Source organism: Diaphorina citri, unplaced genomic scaffold (assembly GCF_000475195.1).
Source record: "Diaphorina citri unplaced genomic scaffold, Diaci psyllid genome assembly version 1.1 scaffold315, whole genome shotgun sequence".
Taxonomy (NCBI): domain Eukaryota; kingdom Metazoa; phylum Arthropoda; class Insecta; order Hemiptera; family Psyllidae; genus Diaphorina; species Diaphorina citri.
This window is the reverse complement of record NW_007377750.1, coordinates 172,172-197,780: the sequence shown is the minus strand read 5'-3', so window position 1 is coordinate 197,780 and position 25,609 is coordinate 172,172. Positions and strand designations below refer to the sequence as shown.

Here is a 25,609-nt window from a genome sequence, read left to right as displayed (position 1 = left end):
TATCGTAATACGAACTCGATTTTCAGAATTAAGTCAGCGCCTTGAACATTGAGCACTATAACACTATTCTATAGAGCGAGAGCCATCAACTGTACTCTATTGAGCCAGAGCTAGAGCCTCTACTCTACTGAGCCAGAGGCCCAGAACTAAAGGCAATAAAAATATCAATCTTACCAGGTTCGATGATGTCTCCTCGCATATCCACTTTGACCAGGGACGAGGCTGTAATCTCGTTATACAGGAGACCATGAGGATTCACCAGGAATATCTCCTCATCCACATTAAGACGGGCCTGGAAACAAAGAGAAGATAGAATTAGGTCGAGTTTTACCACCGAGGATTGTCTCAGGATTGGTTCAATCCGAGGTTGATCTGGCTATTAAGGTTAGGGAAATGCTCGTTTCATCTCAATACCGATTTGGTAAACTCCAGCTCCAGCATATAGAGACATCAAAACAAACCTTGTCTGTACTCCTAATTTCAGCAAATTAAACAAGAATGTCTAAAAAAAAGTAAGAGTCAGTCACAAAAAGAGGTCAGTTCAAGTTTTCAACGACGAATGGTTTTATGGTCGAATTAAGTCTTAAATACTCAGGTAGAAGCATTTGTAGGTCCCTATACTTCTCTGATACATAGGCAATATCTACTGCAGTGATAGGTACATACCTTTCAATTTACAATACAGTCGAACCTGTCTAAGTGGGAATCCAAGGGACCGACAATTTTTTTTTCCACTTATCCAGGTTTCCCAGTTAAAAAGTGTCCCACTTAGAGAAGTTGCCATTTTCCTATTCACACTTAGAGAGGTAAATGTGAACACTGGTTTGGAGGAAGAGGAATATTATGCAATGCTTTCCTACAAATTCCCACTTACAGAGGTCCGCAGAAAGCTCCGGACCTAGGAAAATGGCAACATTTCCCACTTACAGAGGCTCCGGACCGAGTATCTAGAAAAAGTAATTCCCACTTATAGAGGCTCGATTTTCCCATTTAAACAGGTTTTTTTAGTTAAAAAAAAATCAAGGGGCCAGGATTTTTTTCTCAGCTATCCAGGTTTCCCACTTAGACAGGTTCGACTGTAGTATGTTTCTACCTTCAGTACCAGAGGGTTCAAGGTACTCACAGTGATGTGGTTCTGAATATTCTGCGTCCATCCATAGAGATCCATGAGTCTGTACACGGCGGCTACCTTACACCTGAGTATCTTCTCTCCCTTGGCGTAGCCCATGCTTTCCACGCCTCGTATGTCGTTGATGGGCACCACACAGTTTGAACCTGATGGAATGGAAAACGAAAAAGAAGTTAAATATCAATCCTTTTCTTTTTATTTAAGGTAAGCAACGGTAAGCAACGTTGTGAGTGGTTGGCATCCAAATGGGAGATCATCTGGATAATCGCGTGCTGATAGCTTTTCCCGGCCCCACTCAGGCTGGGTGTGGTTAATGTTAGTAGGTGGGTAGCTAGTCGGCGAAAGGAGGGTGAAACTCCCGGAACTTGAATTCTTAGCAGATATACAGAGACGTAAAACCCATAATAAACAGAACTTTGCCAGCCTAGTTAGCTTGGTTGGTAGCGCGTCTGCTTTGGGAGCGCTAGGCCGCGGGTTCGATTCCCGCCCGAGAGAGATTTTATCATCAACAGATAAGGTTCGTACTCAGAACGGCTGGCTTTCTCCTATCTTGTCTTCCTTCTCTCTTCGATTTCGGGACGATAAGACCTTAGCAGTTACAGTTCCCTCTATCAAACGTCTTTTTTTAGAACTTACTTCTGAACAGATGAGCGGACTGGAGTCTTTGTCCTTGGAGCCCCATCATGTCGCTTATACTCTGAAGTAGGGTAGCCGAACCACTCCCGTCCTTCATTTGAATTTCTATAATCCGCTCCAACTCCTCTCGAAACAGGCGACTGTTCATGATCATCTCGACTCGTTTCCGCCTCTCCATTTCTCGTACGTCCTAGAGGAGAGAGAAAGAAAGTGTGAGAAATGGTATTCGGATTCGTTGGAAAAATAGAAAGTAAAAAAAAAAAAATAAAATAATAATAATAATAACTGATAATACCTAGACTCTTTTGTGGAAGGTAACAGTTAGGTGAAGTTAACACCTGAGACATGCTCTCTCACCTAACCCTTAGAGCTCCATTATTATGGGGTCAAATTATTATGGGGCTGGGATTAATCCCATAGGGGAGGGATTGAGGCGTTATCCAACAGGTGCCTTCTTCTAGTTGCCCACCAGAAATGGATAGAGAGACAGGAATTTTATTCTCTTCATATAGTAATTATGTATATTGTATATCACTAGTATCATTAAACTGTGAAGAATATTATGTGTATCCTCACTGATAGCATTAGCAATATTATAGCAGTGATGAACAAGACTTCGGAGACATTATTAAGCCCAGTACACACCGGAAATGTTTCGCAACAGTTGTGAACATGTTGCTTCTAATGATGAGCAACTTTTAAGATAACCTAGTATTCACAGTAGGTACACACTAAGAGACAAAAAATGTTTCAGAAACAAGATTCAGGAGGCTTGCTAGATTCATTCACTCACTCCGATGGCGTAGAAGGGACATGTGAATCCCGTGCCGACCAAACTGCTTACCACCAAAAAACTCTATGATGCTAGATTATTGCAAAAATATTTCTGGATTGTTGAGAAACAATGCTTCTGATGAAAATGTTGCTGGTGTGTATTAGGTAGGGAGACACTTAGTGACATGTTAGTTGCGGCACTATCGAATGCACAGGAAGTGTTTGTCACGTTCAATAACACAGAACAGCGCATCACTAAGAGAAATAACAGACGTAAAACATCATATGAAATGACCGACAGTTAAGAACCAAGTAGAGAAGTAGACAACTGAATTCACCTTACAAGACCGCACCTCAAATAAATTTGTCTCACTAAAATTTTTCCCCTCCGGTAGAGACCCTAGGATGCATCAGCGTTTCCTCTCTGGATGGCCACACCACTCTTTTGAGGAAAGAAAATGCTTGTCAAAGTTTGTCATCTTTAAAGCAAATTACACACTTTTCGAGGTTTAAAAATACACATACCCACTCAATGATACAAATACACTAGACAGTACCAAGATACGACTTGATGGACTAAGAAAGATTCGTATAAGCTCAACTTATCCTTTTATCGATCGACGGCCGGTCAACTATGTTTCGACACACCTTTAGTTTACTTACCCCTACGAATAAGCCTCAAAGTAGGCTTTTTGTGAATAACGGACTAGGAAACCTTTTGTACCTGAATTTTTGGTTTGCATCTAGAACGCAAGTAGAATACACCAGCCGCCGCGCGCCGTAACGCGACATCAAGTAAAAGCATTAATCGATTAATATTAATCTGATCACAGGTCAGCAGAATGGAGTTGTGAAAAGTCACAATTGTGCTGCACTGCAGCTCATCAATCTTCATGCGTTGAAATTCGAATTCTGACAGGTCCTGTCAGGTCTCCTGATGAATCCTGATGGTCTGCCATTTTAATCGATCCCCTCAGTCAGTAGGTACCAAGAACTTCTTTTAAAGTTTTAAACAGAACATTCAATGCCCTATGTCCTAAAAAAATATGTATATGATTTGTATAGGTATAAGTATAACCCATTGGGGCTCATTCCTAGAAGGGATGGATTTGTATTTTACAAGCGGATCGAATACTTGTTTTTCCTTTCTTTAGGATAGGACTACCATGGTTTTCAGTTCCCTGATCTGAATCTAGCGTTTATGATGATGGACCGGACCAAATGATCTATTTGTGGATATATCTAAAATCGATACTGACAAATTTGAGTTGCGATCTGAATCTAGCGTTTATGATGATGGACCGGACCAAATGATCTATTTGTGGATATATCTAAAATCGATACTGACAAATTTGAGTTGTTATTCGGTAACCAGCTAGTTAGCAGCGTTATAGCTAGTGATCAGTAAACATCTCGACCTCGGCTCGGAAGACCTCTGTAATGAGCAGTAATTGACCCCATCGCCATCTTGCATTCTCGAGAACAATTCACGTCACAGCCACAGCTCTGTACAATGTCCTTGCCCTGTCCAAATATTGAAACGAAAGTAAATAAAAAGTTTGAAGATCTTTTCGTTTCACATTTCAGCTATGGGAGTTCAATCTCGTGCTTATAGGAGATTGAGTAAGACTTGAAGTAAGCCATGGCAGCCATAACGTTCTAACCCGACAGTCATAAGCCACAGTCAAAACCAGAACCTGGCTTAACCACAAGGCATAAACCTGTGACGTCACCTCTCTGAGGCTCGTGTAATAAAGTAAGTGAAACGTTTAACCAAGCAAGATAACTTGTTGAACGGTTCAATGAGTAAACTGAGGAATATTGAAGGTAAATGGGAGGCCTAAGATAATTACTCGTATACTCAGGATCTTTTCATCTTTGAGTCAGAAAATTTTACCTCAGTCTCTTAGACCTTAAGAGATTTCTCAACATTAGTTAGTGACGGCTTGTTGGGGTGAGAAAAAATTCCTAGTCATATAATTAGTGTTTATTTTCAACTCTCACATGAAAGTAGGTAAAGAGCGCATTTACCCGAGTACGAACTTTACCTACTTATTGTGAACAAAAAGGAAAAAAAAAAAAAAAAAAATACCTAGGTTGGGATTCGATCCTTCTGCTTACCGGCGAGCGCCCTAACACGTTACCGGGACAGGCTCAAGATAGAAGAGATCTGAATCTAGCGTTTATGATGATGGACCGGACCAAATGATCTATTTGTGGATATATCTAAAATCGATACTGACAAATTTGAGTTGAGTTGTTATTCGGTAACCAGCTAGTTAGCAGCGTTATAGCTCGTGATCAGTAAACATCTCGACCTCGGCTCGCAAGACCTCTGTTACCTCTGTAATGAGCAGTAATTGACCCCATCGCCATCTTGCATTCTCGAGAACAATTCACGTCACAGCCACAGCTCTGTACAATGTCCTTGCCCTGTCCAAATATTGAAATATTTTCAGTTTTTTAGGTTGCTCGTACTTGATTCTAAGAGAAATCAGATTTTTTTTTTTTATATCAATTTTATGAATTTTACAAATCATCAACTTGATGTTGTTGCTGATTAGTTAACTCTTCCCCAATAAATTAGACAAGAAACAAAAAAACATGGCTACTCAGAACACATTCAATTGCAATCTCTCCATAGTTATCTTTTCAGAAACTATCAAACTACCATGTTAATTACTCTACTCCATTTATTTCACAAAACTCCAGAGAACTCTTCCCCAATAAATTAGACAAGAAACAAAAAAACATGGCTACTCAGAACACATTCGATTGCAATCTCTCCATAGTTATCTTTTCAGAAACTATCAAACTACCATGTTAATTACTTAATTACAATGTTCAGTACTCTTGCGAGCGTAATTAGCAAATTTTTTTTTGGCAATTGATGTTACTCTGCTCGAGTTAGTAGACAAAGTAAATTACTTCCAAAACCGTTTTGGCCGGTAAAAATTTCTTCACCGTAAGCCCAGGAGGAGTGATTTCCTCAGGTCGGTAAATTAGACAGTCCCAAGTTTTAATGAGAATTCCAATTTTCTAATTCTTCAAGCACAGGGGTTCCAAAATAATTCTGTATGTAGTAAGTACCTGTACGACTAATTCTTTGTCAATTTGGAATAATACTCACAATAGAACTAAGAAACTTCCTCCAGTACCAACGAAATTTTCTGGACAATAAGGAGTAGATCAGATAAACGAGGAGGTATTGAATAGATAAAGGAGGACTGAATCCCAAATCCAAAATTCCAAGCTCCTACCATTAGGGTGGTTATGAATGTTATGATGGTGGTGGACCATGAAATACAACATGGACATAATTTACAGTTAAGGTATAAGGGACATAGTAGAAATATAAGATACCAATATGAAATAATTGAATAAATAAATATCTCATGGTAATTTCTGGGTCTGAAGAGGAACAACTTTGGTTTTGGTCTCAGCAAGCTCTGAGGTGTTGGGAGTAAAATAAATTATTAATTACTATTAGAAAAGAATATGGTTCTATACTTATTTACTTTTTGACGGAGACTTCTTTTGAAATATTATAATTTATGGGGGTCGGTTAGAAAGGTTTAAGAAATAGGGGAAGTTGGTCTCAAGTGAAACCCATCAATATTATTGAAATGAAAAACAAGATGTAAGAAATACTTGGCTATATTCAAAGTTTGATTCAAAAAGTTCAATGGACGATTCTTTGGACGTAGGTACACAAATCTTAGAGTCTTCTATGGCCCTAGTGATGTTGTAATGCGAGCTAAGAAACCCATCAGCGGGGTCACTTGGCCCGCGTTTCCCCTACATTCCAGTCCCAACACCTATGTAAATGGTTCCCTTATTAAATTATCTCGTACCTTTTCTTACTTAATAGTTTCTTTTATTTATAGTTTATTACTCGGTAATTGGTTTACATGTGAATGGGATCCCGAGGTTTGAGATTAAAGAGTCCCGACTCGATGGCAAACCAATAAACAAGTCGGTAAATCTGGCACATCCGTGCGAGAACAATAAATCTGACAACACTGCGAGATGCAAATTGAAATGCAATTTTCACACTCGATTTGAAGAAAACAAATTGTCTGGCAATATTCGGTGAAAAAACGCCCATAGGAGTTGAAAAATCTGTCGACAAATATCCAAAAATCTGCAGCAAAGAGAGATGAACTTCAACGTTAACATCCCCAATATGAAGGAGAAAATCTACAAGAAAGTAGACATACACCATGCAAGGACATGGATGTGAGTACATAACACAATGGCCTATATTCACAGCTTTTGGCGAGGAACAAAGGAGAGAGCTCGGGATAAAGATTAATCATTGGGGTTAACAAATTGCCATCGGGAGTAAATAGATCATTTCCCGTCACAATACACCGCACAGCATTAATAAAATATTTAAAGGTGTTTATTACTGCCGTATTTTACCTCCATATACTTTAGTTCTGAGAAACGGATCAGGTACATACCTACCTAGTTTTGAGGGAAGAAGACCAAAAGAAAACTACCAAATTGAGTAAAGGTAATTTTGCTGAGGGTTGAAAAAACGCCCATAGGAGTTGAAAAATCTGTCGACAAATATCCAAAAATCTGCAGCAAAGAGAGATGAACTTCAACGTAAACATCCCCAATATGAAGGAGAAAATCTACAAGAAAGTAGACATGCACCATGCAAGGACATGGATGTGAGTACATAACACAATGGCCTATATTCACAGCTTTTGGCGAGGAACAAAGGAGAGAGCTCGGGATATAATTGGACTAGAATTCACTAGAGCTAAACAACCTCAATGTTCGAAGTTTAGCGTGCTAACCACTACTCTTAAACTACTGAGGTTGGGCACTAAGAGCTGAAAGCTTCTTCACAATTTGGTTATTACTTATTACAAATCAAAAAGTTAAAACAAAGGAAAAAAAAATACCTAGGTTGGGATTCGATCCTTCTGTTTACCGGCAAGCGCCCCAACACGTTACCGGGACAGGCTCAAGATAGAAGATAGTATGCTAGGGCAACAAGATGTATGCTAGGGTTAACGTTTCAAGTGTCCATAAACTCTAATGAAAGGAAGAAAAAAATTGTACGTTGCCACAAAATAATACGTACAGAGTACATTTAGCTCTCTGAGAGAAATCAGATTTTTTTATATCTTTTATGAATTTTACAAATCATCAACTTGATGTTGTTGCTGATTAGTTTTATGAAGTTTTATCTGAGAGAAATCAGATTTTTTTATATCTTTTATGAATTTTACAAATCATCAACTTGATGTTGTTGCTGATTAGTTTTATGAAGTTTTGACTGCTCTTTTTATCTCAAGAACACTAGTACCTACTTCTGTAATAGCAATGGTGGTAAACAAAGGGCAATGGAAACATTTAACCCTTGAATAATGTACTTATAATCAAATAATTATCACAGATGCACCGAAAATTCCTTAGGCAATTTACTAGCCGAAGGCAACTGATATAGATAGAAGAGAGTATGCTAGGGCAACAAGATGTATGCTAGGGTTAACGTTTCAAGTGTCCATACACTCTAATGAAAGGAAGAAAAAATTGTACGTTGCCACAAAATAATACGTACCTACAGAGTACATTTAGCTTCGTGACCTGAATTTACTCTGCTTCTGTTTTTGACTTGGTCCGCAACATTACAAGAGTTGAAGTTGACTAGTCAAATGGTCGAGTTAACCCACTTAGGCTCTCGAATTGAACTGTCTGTCCTGTCGTATTCTTTGCCCTGGAGTTGTGTCTATTGAGATTAATCATTGGGGTTAACAAATTGCCATCGGGAGTAAATAGATCATTTCCCGTCACAATACACCGCACAGCATTAATAAAATATTATTTAAAGGTGTTTATTACTGCCGTATTTTACCTCCATATACTTTAGTCCTGAGAAACGGATCAGGTACATACCTACCTAGTTTTGAGGGAAGAAGACCAAAAGAAAACTACCAAATTGAGTAAAGGTAATTTTGCTGAGGGTTGAAAAAACGCCCATAGGAGTTGAAAAATCTGTCGACAAATATCCAAAAATCTGCAGCAAAGAGAGATGAACTTCAACGTTAACATCCCCAATATGAAGGAGAAAATCTACAAGAAAGTAGACATACACCATGCAAGGACATGGATGTGAGTACATAACACAATGGCCTATATTCACAGCTTTTGGCGAGGAACAAAGGAGAGAGCTCGGGATAAATATGAGAGTTTTCGCAACAGTTAGGTTTTGCAGCAGGATTTTGGTTACTATAGTAACCATCTGGAAGACTGACAGGGGGGAAGGGAGGATGTAATGAGGATTTCATTGCGTTATCTTCTTGTTCCTTTTGAAATCTATTGAACCTTTCTTTTTATTTCTTTCGTCTTTTATTTATTCTTTCCTTTATTTGTTCTTTTATTTTTTTCCCATGAGAAGGTAAAAATTTAGTTCGATTTTCCACGTCTATTTCCTTTTTTACTTTCCTTATTTCTTTTGCTCTCTTTTCAACCACTTCTTTGTTCTTTTACTCCTATATTCGTTCGTTTCTCTGATTTCCATGCACTATTTGCTTTTCCCATCCGATTATTTCTTCCGTCTCTCCGTCTGCCTTTCCCTCCCTCTCTCCATTTTTTCTACAACGAGCACTTCATTTCGTAAAGAGCAATTCAATTCAACGAACTCTTTTCAAAGCTTTTAAAAATCACCACGCTGTTTTGCATTTGCAAACATATGCTGTGAGTTTATCAACATATGAGACCCCATATTATTACAGACAGTCCAGAGGAAAACATTTGCTAAAAAAACAGGCTGTCTCAGAAGACACTTGGGAAAACTTTTGACAATTTGGAACACACTATTACACTCCTAGGACCATGACAGTATCTTGTAGTCTTCTACTAAGGTATTGTACAATATAAAATTCTAAAGTACCTACATATTAGAATTATTCGAACTTACATCTATGATAGGGCAATCTGTGCTGAGCAAGTCTCTCCGGATCTGTAAATGGACATTACATATGTATGCACCACAGGCAATGCATACAAACTAGGTAAAGGCAAGTCGCATACGCAATCGCAGTACCCCCGCGACTTGAAACCTGAAGTCTACAAACACAGGCAGGGCCGAACACAGGCTAACCAGCGGCTAATACCAACAATGTGCTCCTCCTTGCATTTAATTTAATTTTTTAACAACAACTATAATAATAGAATCTTCAGTGGAAGGTAACCACTAGGCGAGGTTAACGCTGGAGGCGTTCTCTACCATCTAACCCTTAGTATAAAATTCCATGATTAGGCAGGGATCAAACCCACGCCCTCCTGTTTACCAGGCGAGCGTCTTGACCACTACGCCACCGAGGCAATAATACTAGGTAGTTTCAGTAGAATTATTAACTGTTGGTTCCGGATTCTCTTTAGGGAGTCTTGGCCCGCGACCGGAACAGCAAATGAAACCCCCTACCACACGGCCCTGAGCGCAGGCGCACCAGCTTTACACGGTATAAATGATAAATGTAGTAGAACTGCAGAGGTCACCAGCGCTAGATACCAGACCAGTGACTAACGCACGCATTATAAACAACAATCTCGACCGGTTCTCCCACGCGGTATCTTCATCTCGTAAGCCGGCCGGTATTCCAATAAGTCGGCTATCTTACTGGTTTACTAAATATCATACGAGTATAGCGGCCTTCCAAAAGTCGGCTATCTTACTGGTTTACTAAATATCATACGAATATCGTTTACAAACTATTCAGATAATCTGTTTGCCGCGATTTTCATCTTTTATACGAAATATCCGACCACACCGGGGCCTCCTGTTTACCAGGCGAGCGTCTTGACCACTACGCCACCGAGGCAATAATACTAGGTAGTTTCAGTAGAATTATTAACTGTTGGTTACGGATTCTCTTTAGGGAGTCTTGGCCCGCGACCGGAACAGCAGATGAAACCCCCTACCACACGGCCCTGAGCGCAGGCGCACCAGCCTTACACGATATAAATGATAAATGTAGTAGAACTGCAGAGGTCACCAGCGCTAGATACCAGACCAGTGACTAACGCACGCATTATCAACAACAATCTCGACCGGTTCTCCCACGCGGTATCTTCATCTCGTAAGCCGGCCGGTATTCCAATAAGTCGGCTATCTTACTGGTTTACTAAATATCATACGAATACCGTTTACAAACTATTCAGATAATCTGTTTGCCGCGATTTTCATCTTTTATACGAAATATCCGACCACACCGGAAATTTAGCTCTACTAACGGTGATGCGTTATTTTTTTAAAGAGGTTTGATAGAGGAAACTGTAATTGGCAAGGTCCCATCGATCGTCCCGAAAGCGAAGAGTGAAGGAAGACAGGATAGGAGAAAGCTAGCCTTTCCGAGAACGAACATTAAAAGTTCAGATCATTCGTTTTCCTCAACGTTGGAGAGGGTTAGTTTTTGCTGTCTCTTTTCCCCACGGGGACGGATGTTTCTCGATTTTTTTTTTCTTCAAAGGATTCTCATTTTCCATCGTCTCTAAGGTCCTATTGAACTGTTGCCTTTCCGAGAACGAACATTAAAAGTTCAGATCATTCGTTTTCCTCAACGTTGGAGAGGGTTAGTTTTTGCTGTCTCTTTTCCCCACTGGGACGGATGTTTCTCGATTTTTTTTTTCTTCAAAGGATTCTCATTTTCCATCGTCTCTAAGGTCCTATTGAACTGTACAGAGTGGATTACTGCTGTCATTTTCCCTCCGTTTGATAGGTACTTTTTCTTGTACAGTAACGAATGATCTATTGATCTCATGACCTTTTACTATTCTTCAAGAAGAAACATTTTGCGGTAAAGCTTGAATTGGCCTACTGCAAGAGTCCCCTCGGACTTATTGATATTTGTACCAGGCCGAGATATAGCTGTTACATTTGAGATCATTTGCCGCCTACTTCATTGAAAACCTGTGTTGCTCCTCACCAATAGAGCACATCACAAAAAATATACTCGTAATAATATGCCGTTACCCGTGGAGTGATTTTATGTACTTTGTAATTAAATCATTACTTCCATCACATTTTCACACCTCCTCACCAATAGAGCACATCACAAAAAATATACTCGTATTAATATGCCGTTACCCGTGGAGTGATTTTATGTACTTTGATGTAATTAAATCATTACTTCCATCACACATGGGGGGGAAGGGAGGATGTAATGAGGATTTCATTGCGTTATCTTCTTGTTCCTTTTTAAATCTATTGAACCTTTCTTTTTATTTCTTTCTTCTTTCCTTTATTTGTTCTTTTATTTTTTTCAGATAGAAGAGAGTATGCTAGGGCAACAAGATGTATGCTAGGGTTAACGTTTCAAGTGTCCATACACTCTAATGAAAGGAAGAAAAAAATTGTACGTTGCCACAAAATAATACGTACAGAGTACATTTAGCTTCGTGACCTGAATTTACTCTGCTTCTGTTTTTGACTTGGTCCGCAACATTACAAGAGTTCTCCATTTCTCGTACGTCCTAGAGGAGAGAGAAAGAAAGTGTGAGAAATGGTATTGGGATTCGTTGGAAAAATAGAAAGTAAAAAAAAATAATAATAAAACATTACAAGAGTTGAAGTTGACTAGTCAAATGGTCGAGTTAACCCACTTAGGCTCTCGAATTGAACTGTCTGTCCTGTCGTATTCTTTGCCCTGGAGTTGTGTCTATTGAGATTAATCATTGGGGTTAACAAATTGCCATCGGGAGTAAATAGATCATTTCCCGTCACAATACGCCGCACAGCATTAATAAAATATTATTTAAAGGTGTTTATTACTGCCGTATTTTACCTCCATATACTTTAGTTCTGAGAATCAGGTACATACCTACCTAGTTTTGAGGGAAGAAGACCAAAAGAAAACTAACAAATTGAGTAAAGGTAATTTTGCTGAGGGTTGAAAAAACAAGATTAATCATTGGGGTTAACAAATTGCCATCGGGAGTAAATAGATCATTTCCCGTCACAATACACCGCACAGCATTAATAAAATATTATTTAAAGGTGTTTATTACTGCCGTATTTTACCTCCATATACTTTAGTCCTGAGAAACGGATCAGGTACATACCTACCTAGTTTTGAGGGAAGAAGACCAAAAGAAAACTACCGAATTGAGTAAAGGTAATTTTGCTGAGGGTTGTTCCGTCATTCTGATTGGTGGCTCTCGGTCCTCAGGTGTCTAGCATTCACTTCTGAAACGAGACAAATGAGGGATTCAATTAGCATACGTATGATTTTCGGTTGGATTGAGGTTAAGTTTAATATCACTGTATCAAGTGTATTATTATGTACTGCCAAAAGTGACGGGGCTGGTGATTAAACTAATACTTCTCCTACCTAATGAAATTGGTGTTTAATTATTCTGAATCAAACCAGTGGTTGTGTTGAAGAGCTCCTTTGAGAGAATCTTGCCAAATCAAATAAAGCGAGGGAAAAATACTTGATTCAGTCATGTTCAGTGTATAATTCACTGTGAAAAGGATCCTCTACGGAATCCTCAATGGACCAGAGGGACCTAAACCACTCACTTCGAATTTTCTCTTAAACCAACCATGTTTGCTGCTTAAGGTAAACAATCTGGCAAATTGCAAATTGCTAATGTAGCAAAATCCAACCATGTGCATGAACTTATCTATGGTAGCCAATTGCAAGGCTTCTTGGACCAGAGGGACCTAAACCACTCACTTCGAATTTTCTCTTAAACCAACCATGTTTGCTGCTTAAGGTAAACAATCTGGCAAATTGCTAATGTAGCAAAATCCAACCATGTGCATAAACTTATCTATGGTTGCCAATTGCAAGGTATCGCAGGCTTTCCGATCATCTGAATCGGACCGGGAACACAGTACCGGTAAGAAACGGCACGAAATTTGTTTAGCTACCTAATATTGAAAGTGAAGAGAAAATTTTTCGAGGGCCCTCTCACTCGGGGCGGGGTGGGGCACTGGCGCGTCCGCTTTGCAGTCAAGTGAATGACCTTCTGACCTAGATATTATGCCCGAGTTATTCAGAAAACGGAGAGAAATACAACCACCACCACTACCACCGACATTAAACACACGAGACACTAAATCATATAAATACTTCGAGTCACGACAGGCAGCCCCGACATTTACAACTCGCAGACTGTCTTTCGTTTTCTTTCGATTAGATTTTACGTTCAGCGTTCGAATCTCTTTGTTAAGTAAAAGTGTAAAAGAGCAACTACCAGCTTCATATCGATAGCGTAGTTTGTATTACATATGCTGTAGGCTCCCCGGCTTCAAATACTGGCAAGTCAGCATTTTGACAGCTGTGTATTTGAAATTTGGGGTGCACTTAGCCAGGTGACACTTGAGTAGTTCTAGCGAATGTCTAATTAGGTGGCCCAGTGATAGTCTTTCCCGTCTAACAAGAATGATTAAAATCCCTATCAGGTGAGGACACTCATCTGGGAAAGCTCGTGAAAAGGGATTCTGAATATGGAAAAAAAGTTCGAAGATTTAGACCTATTGGGCCCAAACTAATAATTTACTTTCCTTGCCATTATAGGTAAGGAAAGTAAATCAAGGCTTCTCAGGCTTTCCGATCATCTGAATCGGACCGGGAACACAGTACCGGTAAGAAACGGCACGAAATTTGTTTAGCTACCTAATATTGAAAGTGAAGAGAAAATTTTTCGAGGGCCCTCTCACTCGGGGCGGGGTGGGGCACTGGCGCGTCCGCTTTGCAGTCAAGTGAATGACCTTCTGACCTAGATATTATGCCCGAGTTATTCAGAAAACGGAGAGAAATACAACCACCACCACTACCACCGACATTAAACACACGAGAAACTAAATCATATAAATACTTCGAGTCACGACAGGCAGCCCCGACATTTACAACTCTCAGACTGTCGTTTTCTTTCGATTAGATTTTACGTTGCATATAAATACTTCGAGTCACGACAGGCAGCCCCGACATTTACAACTCGCAGACTGTCTTTCGTTTTCTTTCGATTAGATTTTACGTTGAGCGTTCGAATCTCAAGTAAGAGTGTAAAAGAGCAACTACCAGCTTCATATCGATAGCGCACTTTGTATTACATATGCTGTAGGCTCCCCGGCTTCAAATACTGGCAAGTCAGCATTTTGACAGCTGTGTATTTGAAAATTGGGGTGCACTTAGCCAGGTGACACTTAAGTAGTTCTAGCGAATGTCTAATTAGGTGGCCCAGTGATAGTCTTTCCCGTCTAACAAGAATGATTAAAGGTGTGTATTAGGTAGGGAGACACTTAGTGACATGTTAGTTGCGGCACTATCGAATGCACAGGAAGTGTTTGTCACGTTCAATAACACAAAACAGCGCATCACTGAGAGAAATAACAGACGTAAAACATCATATTAAATGACCGACAGTTAAGAACCAAGTAGAGAAGTAGACAACTGAATGCACCTTACAAGACCGCACCTCAAATAAATATGTCTCACTAAAAATTTTCCCCTCCGGTAGAGACCCTAGGATGCATCAGCGTTTCCTCTCTGGATGGCCACACCACTCTTTTAAGGAAAGAAAATGCTTGTCAAAGTTTGTCATCTTTAAACCTAATTACACACTTTTTGAGGTTTTAAAATACACATACCCACTCAATGATACAAATACAGTAGACAGAGTACCAAGATACGACTTGATGGACTAGGAAAGATTCGTATAAGCTCAACCCACCCTTTTATCGACCGACGGCCGGTCAACTATGTTTCGACACACCTTTAGTTTACTTACCCCTACGAATAAGCCTCAAAGTAGGCTTTTTGTGAATAACGGACTAGGAAACCTTTTGTACCTGAATTTTTGGTTTGCATCTAGAACGCAAGTAGAATACACCAGCCGCCGCGCGCCGTAACGCGACATCAAGTAAAAGCATTAATCGATTAATATTAATCTGATCACAGGTCAGCAGAATGGAGTTGTGAAAAGTCACAATTGTGCTGCACTGCAGCTCATCAATCTTCATGCGTTGAAATTCGAATTCTGACAGGTCCTGTCAGGTCTTCTGATGAATCTTGATGGTCTGCCATTTTAATCGATCCCCTCGGTCAGTAGGTACCAAGAACTTCTTTTAAAGTTTTAAACAGACCATTGAATGCCGTATGTCCTAAAAAATCAGTATATGATTTGTATATGTATAACCCATTGGGGCTCATTCCCAGAAGGGATGGATTTGTATTTTACAAGCGGATCCAATACTTGTTTTTCCTTTCTTTAGGCTGTCACTAAGTGTCTCCCTACCTAATACACACCAGCAACATTTTCATCAGAAGCATTGTTTCTCAACAATCCAGAAATATTTTTGCAACAATCTAGCATCATAGAGTTCTTTGGTGGTAAGCAGTTTGGTCGGCACGGGATTCACATGTCCCTTCTACGCCATCGGAGTGAGTGAATGAATCTAGCAAGCCTCCTGAAACTTGTTTCTGAAACATTTTTTGTCTCTTAGTGTGTACCTACTGAATACTAGGTTTTCTTGAAAGTTGCTCATCATTAGAAGCATGTGTTTCGCAACATGTTCACAACTGTTGCGAAACATTTCCGGTGTGTACTGGGCTCCGAAGTCTTGTTCATCACTGCTATAATATTGCTAATGCTATCAGTGAGGATACACATAATATTCTTCACAGTTTATGATATACAATATACATAATTACTATATGAATATGGTATATGGAGACAACGCCTTTGGTGTTTCCGCTGCAGTGACCTACATCAATGTGAAACAATCAAGGTCTGGCATGTGTGATGGAAGCAAAGCCTACTTTGAGGCTTATTCGTAGGGGTAAGTAAACTAAAGGTGTGTCGAAACATAGTTGACCGGCCGTCGATCGATAAAAGGATAAGTTGAGCTTATACGAATCTTTCTTAGTCCATCAAGTCGTATCTTGGTACTGTCTAGTGTATTTGTATCATTGAGTGGGTATGTGTATTTTTAAACCTCGAAAAGTGTGTAATTTGCTTTAAAGATGACAAACTTTGACAAGCATTTTCTTTCCTCAAAAGAGTGGTGTGGCCATCCAGAGAGGAAACGCTGATGCATCCTAGGGTCTCTACCGGAGGGGAAAAATTTTAGTGAGACAAATTTATTTGAGGTGCGGTCTTGTAAGGTGAATTCAGTTGTCTACTTCTCTACTTGGTTCTTAACTGTCGGTCATTTCATATGATGTTTTACGTCTGTTATTTCTCTTAGTGATGCGCTGTTCTGTGTTATTGAACGTGACAAACACTTCCTGTGCATTCGATAGTGCCGCAACTAACATGTCACTAAGTGTCTCCCTACCTAATACACACCAGCAACATTTTCATCAGAAGCATTGTTTCTCAACAATCCAGAAATATTTTTGCAATAATCTAGCATCATAGAGTTTTTTGGTGGTAAGCAGTTTGGTCGGCACGGGATTCACATGTCCCTTCTACGCCATCGGAGTGAGTGAATGAATCTAGCAAGCCTCCTGAATCTTGTTTCTGAAACATTTTTTGTCTCTTAGTGTGTACCTACTGAGCCTTTCCGAGAACGAACATTAAAAGTTCAGATCATTCGTTTTCCTCAACGTTGGAGAGGGTTAGTTTTTGCTGTCTCTTTTCCCCACTGGGACGGATGTTTCTCGATTTTTTTTTTCTTCAAAGGATTCTCATTTTCCATCGTCTCTAAGGTCCTATTGAACTGTACAGAGTGGATTACTGCTGTCATTTTCCCTCCGTTTGATAGGTACTTTTTCTTGTACAGTAACGAATGATCTATTGATCTCATGACCTTTTACTATTCTTCAAGAAGAAACATTTTGCGGTAAAGCTTGAATTGGCCTACTGCAAGAGTCCCCTCGGACTTATTGATATTTGTACCAGGCCGAGATATAGCTGTTACATTTTAGCTCATTTGCCGCCTACTTCATTGAAAACCTGTGTTGCTTTCACACCTCCTCACCAATAGAGCACATCACAAAAAATATACTCGTATTAATATGCCGTTACCCGTGGAGTGATTTTATGTACTTTGTAATTAAATCATTACTTCCATCACACATGCCAGACCTTGATTGTTTCACATTGATGTAGGTCGCTGCAGCGGAAACACCAAAGGCGTTGTCTCCATATACCATATTCATATAGTAATTATGTATATTGTATATCACTAGTATCATTAAACTGTGAAGAATATTATGTGTATCCTCACTGATAGCATTAGCAATATTATAGCAGTGATGAACAAGACTTCGGAGACATTATTAAGCCCAGTACACACCGGAAATGTTTCGCAACAGTTGTGAACATGTTGCTTCTAATGATGAGCAACTTTTAAGATAACCTAGTATTCACAGTAGGTACACACTAAGAGACAAAAAATGTTTCAGAAACAAGATTCAGGAGGCTAGCTAGATTCACCCACTCACTCCGATGGCGTAGAAGGGACATGTGAATCCCGTGCCGACCAAACTGCTTACCACCAAAAAACTCTATGATGCTAGATTATTGCAAAAATATTTCTGGATTGTTGAGAAACAATGCTTCTGATGAAAATGTTGCTGGTGTGTATTAACAAATACTTGTGTTCACTTCTTATTTCTCGTTTACTATTTTCGGACTGTGATTTCTTCTCCAATAGAGAGTCAACCAGGAAGATCCCCAAAACAAGATAAAGCAGCAATATCCCACGTACCAAACGTCTCTCAAAGTTCAAGCACCAGGAAGATCCCTAAAACAAGATAAAGCAGCAATATCCCACGTACCAAACGTCTCGCAAAGTTCAAGTAAAAAGCACAAACAAGTGATCAAATCATCTGGAATCCAGGGTAGTTTGAAGAAAAACGATTTGGCAGGTTTGACCAAGGATCAATTCATAGATCTTCTATCTGCAGCGGCCTCTGACACTGTGGATATAAATGAGCATGGTTCACACAAATACTTGTGTTCACTTCTTATTTCTCGTTTACTATTTTCGGACTGTGATTTCTTCTCCAATAGAGAGTCAACCAGGAAGATCCCTAAAACAAGATAAAGCAGCAATATCCCACGTACCAAACGTCTCGCAAAGTTCAAGTAAAAAGCACAAACAAGTGATCAAATCATCTGGAATCCAGGGTAGTTTGAAGAAAAACGATTTGGCAGGTTTCATGGCCCACACAGCCAGGCATTCTACTCATTCTAGGCAAACTTAGGATTCCCTATTCTCGTATATCATTTTATGGACCATTTCCTCTGGCACAAAACATTACGAATTCACATTAACCTATTTCTTTCACTTAGTTTACTTGGCCAAGGTAAGTGAACTAATTATGAAGTCAGTGATGTTCGTGAGAGCCTTAGTGCAGCATTTGCCTAATCTTTCGAAGAGCATTATGGCTCGAAAAAATACTTAATAAAGCCCACAGATTCAAAAGATCCAGAATTCCAATCTCGAACACTTGTAGAGTACTATTAATTTATCAAAAAAGGAAAGCAGAAAAAGTGGGATTAGATCGGAGAATAGAAAATCGTAAACTCTAAACACCGAAAACACTTTGGCCACTTCTAAAAAGTGGGATTAGATCGGAGAATAGAAAATCGTAAACTCTAAACACCGAAAACACTTTGGCCACTTCTATACCGAATTGGGAATATCCAGAACATACATAATTATGTCAATTATGTGTATGTGTACCTCTTTTCACTAACTCCCCCAGAAGAACTCTTAGCAGAACCAAAAGCAAATGTGCATACAGCACAACAACAATGGACAAGTGAACACAGATCAGCCATCATCTCACCTGGAATCAAAAGAAAACAGTTTACTATTAGAAAGAGTATTCGTAAGAGCAGTCAAAGAAACAGTTTCCCCATTAGCAACAGTCCAATCGAACACGGAGTAACCGCTTGTACTGATTTACTGCACTATCGATTCAAATGACTTTGACGAACACTCACCCCTGGACAATGAGGAATCATCCGAGAATAATGAACTAAGCAAAACCTGCGGCATTGCCATGAGAGCGGCTGAAGAAGCTAAAGCAGCAAGTCAAGCACAGAACAGTGCAGGACTCCAAGCTGCTAGGGAAGTCAAACTACAACTTGCAGAGAAAGCACAACGTGCTGCCAATGCAGCTCAAGCAGCATTATCAGAAAAACAAAATGAGATGCACATGCTGGAAGACCAAATGCATGACGCCGAAACTGTGATGTTAGAAGAACATGACTCGCTGAACCAAACACGACAGAATGTGGACACTGCAGCCAAGACAGTTGAGAATGCAAAGGAACAGTACAGGGCACTAGAAACTGCTATGAAACTATCCAAGCAGACTATAACATCTGCAGAGGAACTCGCACAAGGCGCCCAACATGAACTGAATGAAAAGATTAAGCTTATGACAGCAGCCAAGAGCAAAGTCTCTGAACTAGAACGAGAACTAGAGAAAGCCAAAAAAGAATTCCTCAACACCAGGGAGTCGGCATTGCGCGCCGCAGAAGCTGCCAAAGAAGCTCAGATGAATGCAAATCAAAGTACAAAATGATGTTACATAACAGCAACAGTAAATCACACCTCTTCATCGAATATGATCAATCCAGAAAACAAATAGAATCTGCGTATTCACCAGACATTGTTATTTCGCAGTTTTAGTAAACATCCACAACAAAATGCATACAATCTGAGCATAAAATTACCCAAGACTTCAGTACCTCTATAAGAATTTAGCGACAAAAAACATCAGAGATTAAGAAGCGCGCGGAACTCCAGAGCAAGATTCCTTAAAAGGAAATGGACGCTCTAAGGCAGTTAGACCGGTGAGGAGTGACGGTTTAATTGCAGGTGTCTGTAAGCCAATGTCACTGGTGACTGCGTCTGTAATAATATATAATAATAATCTATAATATCCACAGAATACCTAGTACCTAAATTGGGACAGTCTTTCTGAGGCAGTTTTTAAGACTATTGACACTATTTACTCACATTAAACATGATGATCACAGATTTTTTCACGGAACATTTACAATAAAGAAGCCCTATTCGCGATCACAAAATGTAATGCACTCAACATTATCTTTCAACTAGCAGTAGATCTCGAACAGCAAACAATCAAAAAATAGAGATGTCAGAAAAAAAAAACACAATAAACAAATTTGACCTTGCTGGTTCTATTCACTCATAGAGATCCGGGCCTCATAAACGATGATGAATGAATATGTTAATGAACGTTCTGTTGTATTCTACCTCGTCTCTCATTGGCTAGTGGTTACTTGTATATGTATAACCCATTGGGGCTCATTCCCAGAAGGGATGGATTTGTATTTTACAAGCGGATCCAATACTTGTTTTTCCTTTCTTTAGGCTAGGACTACCATGGTTTTCAGTTCCCTGATCTGAATCTAGCGTTTATGATGATGGACCGGACCAAATGATCTATTTGTGGATATATCTAAAATCGATACTGACAAATTTGAGTTGAGTTGTTATTCGGTAACCAGCTAGTTAGCAGCGTTATAGCTCGTGATCAGTAAACATCTCGACCTCGGCTCGCAAGACCTCTGTTACCTCTGTAATGAGCAGTAATTGACCCCATCGCCATCTTGCATTCTCGAGAACAATTCACGTCACAGCCACAGCTCTGTACAATGTCCTTGCCCTGTCCAAATATTGAAACATTTTCAGTTTTTTAGGTTGCTCGTACTTGATTCTGAGAGAAATCAGATTTTTTTATATCTTTTATGAATTTTACAAATCATCAACTTGATGTTGTTGCTGATTAGTTTTATGAAGTTTTGACTGCTCTTTTTATCTCAAGAACACTAGTACCTACTTCTGTAATAGCAATGGTGGTAAACAAAGGGCAATGGAAACATTTAACCCTTGAATAATGTACTTATAATCAAATAATTATCACAGATGCACCGAAAATTCCTTAGGCAATTTACTAGCCGATGGCAACTGATATTTGTGCTATGTGTGCGTTTCGTAAATTTTATCTTGAAGTTTAGTCATCTTATTTTAATCAATAACAATTTCTATGATGTGTGATTTTAAAGCAAGTCTTATGGAATTTATACCAAATGTGTAGATGAACAAAATGAAACTGACAAATACTTCACAGAATACCTAGTACCTACGAGTACTCTACTGAGTAAGATGAGATAGCAAGATACACATTATGCAGAATATAAGTAGGAGGCCCTAGTCTTTTTATAGGTTCCTAACTCAAATATGACTCAACTAATCAACTATAGCTATGCATAGGGAAACTGCACGAAATTTTTGTAACCAATTTCCAATACATTTTCAAAGGGTTTATGAAACCATTTGCTCAACAAGCTTAAAATTCAAAATGGTCGATCTCGAAATTTTTGTAACCAATTTCCAATACATTTTCAAAGGGTTTATGAAACCATTTGCTCAACAAGCTTAAAATTCAAAATGGTCGATCCTGTATGATGACTCGCATGTTTAGTTTATATTTCACAAAAGAGACGCGACACATGACTTTAATAGCATTCTCCTGCACAGAATACCTAGTACCTACGAGTACTCTACTGAGTAAGATGAGATAGCAAGATACACATTATGCAGAATATAAGTAGGAGGCCCTAATAGTCTTTTTATAGGTTCCTAACTCAAATATGACTCAACTATAGCTATGCATAGGGAAACTGCACGAAATTTTTGTAACCAATTTCCAAAACATTTTCAAAGGGTTTTTGAAACCATTTGGTCAACAAGCTTAAAATTCAAAATGGTCGATCCTGTATGATGACTCGCATGTTTATATTTCACAAAAGAGACGCGACACATGACTTTAATAGCATTCTCCTGCTGCTATTCCTGTATGATATGATGACTCGCATGTTTATATTTCACAAAAGAGACGCGACACATGACTTTAATAGCATTCTCCTGCTGCTATCTGCCACTTCAAGATGGGATAGAATGCGGTATTATGCACATCACTGTAATGTTGAACTTTCTAGCTCTAGATTAATATAAAACAACAGGAGTTGCTCCAGTTACAAAATTATAAACGATAATTGAAAATTTTTGAAAAAAAAAAAAAATCGCCCATGATATCACAATGTTCGTTTTAATTCTAAGCCATTAATAAATCCAAGTCTGGAGTGTTCTCAAAAATGTTTTAATTCTTCCCGGTCGCAATAAAAAGAAATCTACCGTATCCAGATACTCGATAGGGCATTACAATAATACACTAAAAAAAAAAAAAATCGCCCATGATATCACAATGTTCGTTTTAATTCTAAGCCATTAATAAATCCAAGTCTGGAGTGTTCTCAAAAATCTTTTAATTCTTCCCGGTCGCAATAAAAAGAAATCTACCGTATCCAGATACTCGATAGGGCATTACAATAATACACACATTTTTCAAGTACCTTACACATACTTTTTTATGATGATACTGGGTTAACTGGTTGCAAAAACGTATCAATAAGCTCGCATGAAAAACAATGTATGAGAGTAATTTTCTCAAATAAAAACGCCAAAGTAATGAGGGTTATTGTTGCAAAAACGTATCAATAAGCTCGCATGAAAAACAATGTATGAGAGTAATTTTCTCAAATAAAAACGCCAAAGTAATGAGGGTTATTGCCGAAAGAAATGACGGTAAATGCATTCATGTCACTCAATTCCAAAACTATTCCGACTCTCTCATGCGTGTACCCTATAGGTGGATTTGCATTAGGAAAATATTCTGTGTATGTTGAAAGAACACATAGTGTATAATTATTATTGGAAACTTCGGTTGCCAAAAATGAAGCACATTCGCGAGCACCACGCTGCCATGTGGTTAAAAATAAACCCACGCCACACGATGCGATGGTCAATGGTCACTTCATCTGAGGAAGCAACCGGCATTATCATTTATTATAGCTTGATAAAATTGTATCATAATCATGGTATCCTGCGATTGCACCACGGGCAAATAGACCGCGGATACCGCGAACAAACCGCGGATACCGCAAACAGATCGTGGATACCGCGAACAAACCACGGATACCGCGAACAAACCACGGATACCGCAAATCGTCCGCGGATCCCGCGAACAAACCGCGGATACCGCGAACCCGCGGACACCGCGAACCCGCGGACACCGCGAACCCGCGGACACCGCGAACCCGCGGACACCGCGAACCCGCGGACACCGCGAACCCGCGGACACCGCGAACCCGCGGACACCGCGAACCCGCGGACACCGCGAACCCGCGGACACCGCGAACCCGCGGACACCGCGAACCCGCGGACACCGCGAACCCGCGGACACCGCGAACCCGCGGACACCGCGAACCCGCGGACACCGCGAACCCGCGGATACCGCGAACAGACCGCGGATACCACAAACAACCCGCGGATACCGCGAATAGACCGCGGATACCGCGAATAGACCGCGGATACCGCGAACAGACCGCGGATACCGCGAACAGACCGCAGATACCGCGAACAGACCGCAGATACCGCGAACAGACCGCGGATACCGCAAACAAACCGCGGATATCGCGAATGAACCGCGGATGCCGCGAATACCAAGAACTAACTTTGAATGGTGTGAACAATGTAACTTTGATCTAAATAACCACAGAGGGATCTCCGAACCCATGGTCCAAATGAAGGAGAAACCTCCCCTTAAACTCCCCTCAAATTTCCCCTACCCCTACTTTGATTTTGGGTGGTAGGGGGTCAAGGGGAGGTTTCTTTAAACCTAGATTTTCGTCAGAGCTCATTCTCTCTTCTGATTTCAGATTGAAAGGTTCTCTGATTTGGGTGGTAGGGGGTCAAGGGGAGGTTTCTTTAAACCTAGATTTTCGTCAGAGCTCATTCTCTCTTCTGATTTCAGATTGAAAGGTCCTGATCTCTCTCCCTCTCTGTGATGTATTCAAATAATTCAACAGGTTGAGTTCCCATTGGAGCATTTAAGATTAACAAAGAGTCTTTCCTATGTAACTTTTCACGAGGAATCGATTGGTGTACGAATAAAGTGTCTAGAAATGACGGTTAACAAATTATGCGCTTAGAAATACTTCAAGCATCAACTTATCCCATGAACTACTTATACAAGATTTGATGGGATAGGGACCCCATCATGGGGCAAAGGAGCTTTGGAGTCTCATTCGGTCAATATAACCAAGAAAGATATTTTCCAAGACCAAGATATTTTCTAACGATAAACTAGGTCATGTTACTCTACTCCCACGTCATTTTCACATTTTCTCCCAAAAGAGTTATTTCAAAGCACACACAAGCGTACAAACTCTCGAGGTGGCTCCCAAATAAAACACAAGTGTTTCTCTATAATTTCAATTTCATAATTTACGAGGCTATGGCTGATTGGAGTAGAGCACCGCATGTTTACTTTGGCGCACACGATCCACAGACCATAACCTTAGCAATGTGATTTACTATGGCATTGAACATTTTGCTTTTACTATTTACAGATTTACACCATGTAACTATGTATAATTGTATAGTTATTTACGCTAACATATCAGTAATATGAGTGAATATATGTGCATGTAGCTTTTACTATTTACAGATTTACACCATGTAACTATGTATAATTGTATAGTTATTTACGCTAACATATCAGTAATATGAGTGAATATAATATGTGCATGTTAAACAATGTAGCAGCTAGCAAACTTGCGAAATTTTCTATCAATATACGTACGTAGCTACACTTAACTGTAGTATAGATATTGTTTATTGAGTATTTAATGTATTTATGTTTATACGTTATTAACAGACTGCAAGCACTTACTACTTGACAAAGGAGAACAACACAGTATAAACAAACAGCTACTCATTTCAAGTGCTCAATATACATGGGGAATAGGAAGTTGACCATAAAAAGGTTCATACATGAAGTATAGATATTGTTTATTGAGTATTTAATGTATTTATGTTTATACGTTATTAACAGACTGCAAGCACTTACTACTTGACAAAGGAGACCAACACAGTATAAACAAACACCTACTCATTTCAAGTGCTCAATATACATGGGGAATAGGAAGTTGACCATAAAAAAGGTTCATACATGGCCCACACAGCCAGGCATTCTACTCATTCTA

The 25,609-nt window shown here is 39.5% G+C and overlaps 2 protein-coding genes across 2 annotated transcripts in view; one reads left to right on the top strand and one right to left on the bottom strand.

Annotated features, from left to right (window-relative positions):
- LOC103507470 (protein hu-li tai shao) overlaps window positions 1-2,112 on the bottom strand; it is a 35,909-nt gene extending 33,797 nt beyond the window's left edge. Inside the window, exons 1-4 of the mRNA XM_026822319.1 lie at window positions 2,104-2,112; window positions 1,766-1,955; window positions 1,124-1,275; window positions 175-292 (exon numbers count right to left, since the gene is read on the bottom strand). Of these exons, the coding sequence (XP_026678120.1) occupies window positions 175-292; window positions 1,124-1,275; window positions 1,766-1,955; window positions 2,104-2,112 (469 nt within the window). The remainder of the gene's footprint in view (window positions 1-174; window positions 293-1,123; window positions 1,276-1,765; window positions 1,956-2,103) is intronic.
- Window positions 2,113-18,100: 15,988 nt separating this feature from the next.
- On the top strand, window positions 18,101-20,431 carry LOC103507468 (the record flags this gene model as incomplete). Its single annotated transcript, XM_026822318.1, has 3 exons — window positions 18,101-18,179; window positions 18,250-18,466; window positions 19,449-20,431. Coding segments are annotated over 3 exons (903 nt in total), but the record flags the coding sequence as incomplete, so codon positions are not given.
- Between the last annotated feature and the right edge of the window lie 5,178 nt (window positions 20,432-25,609).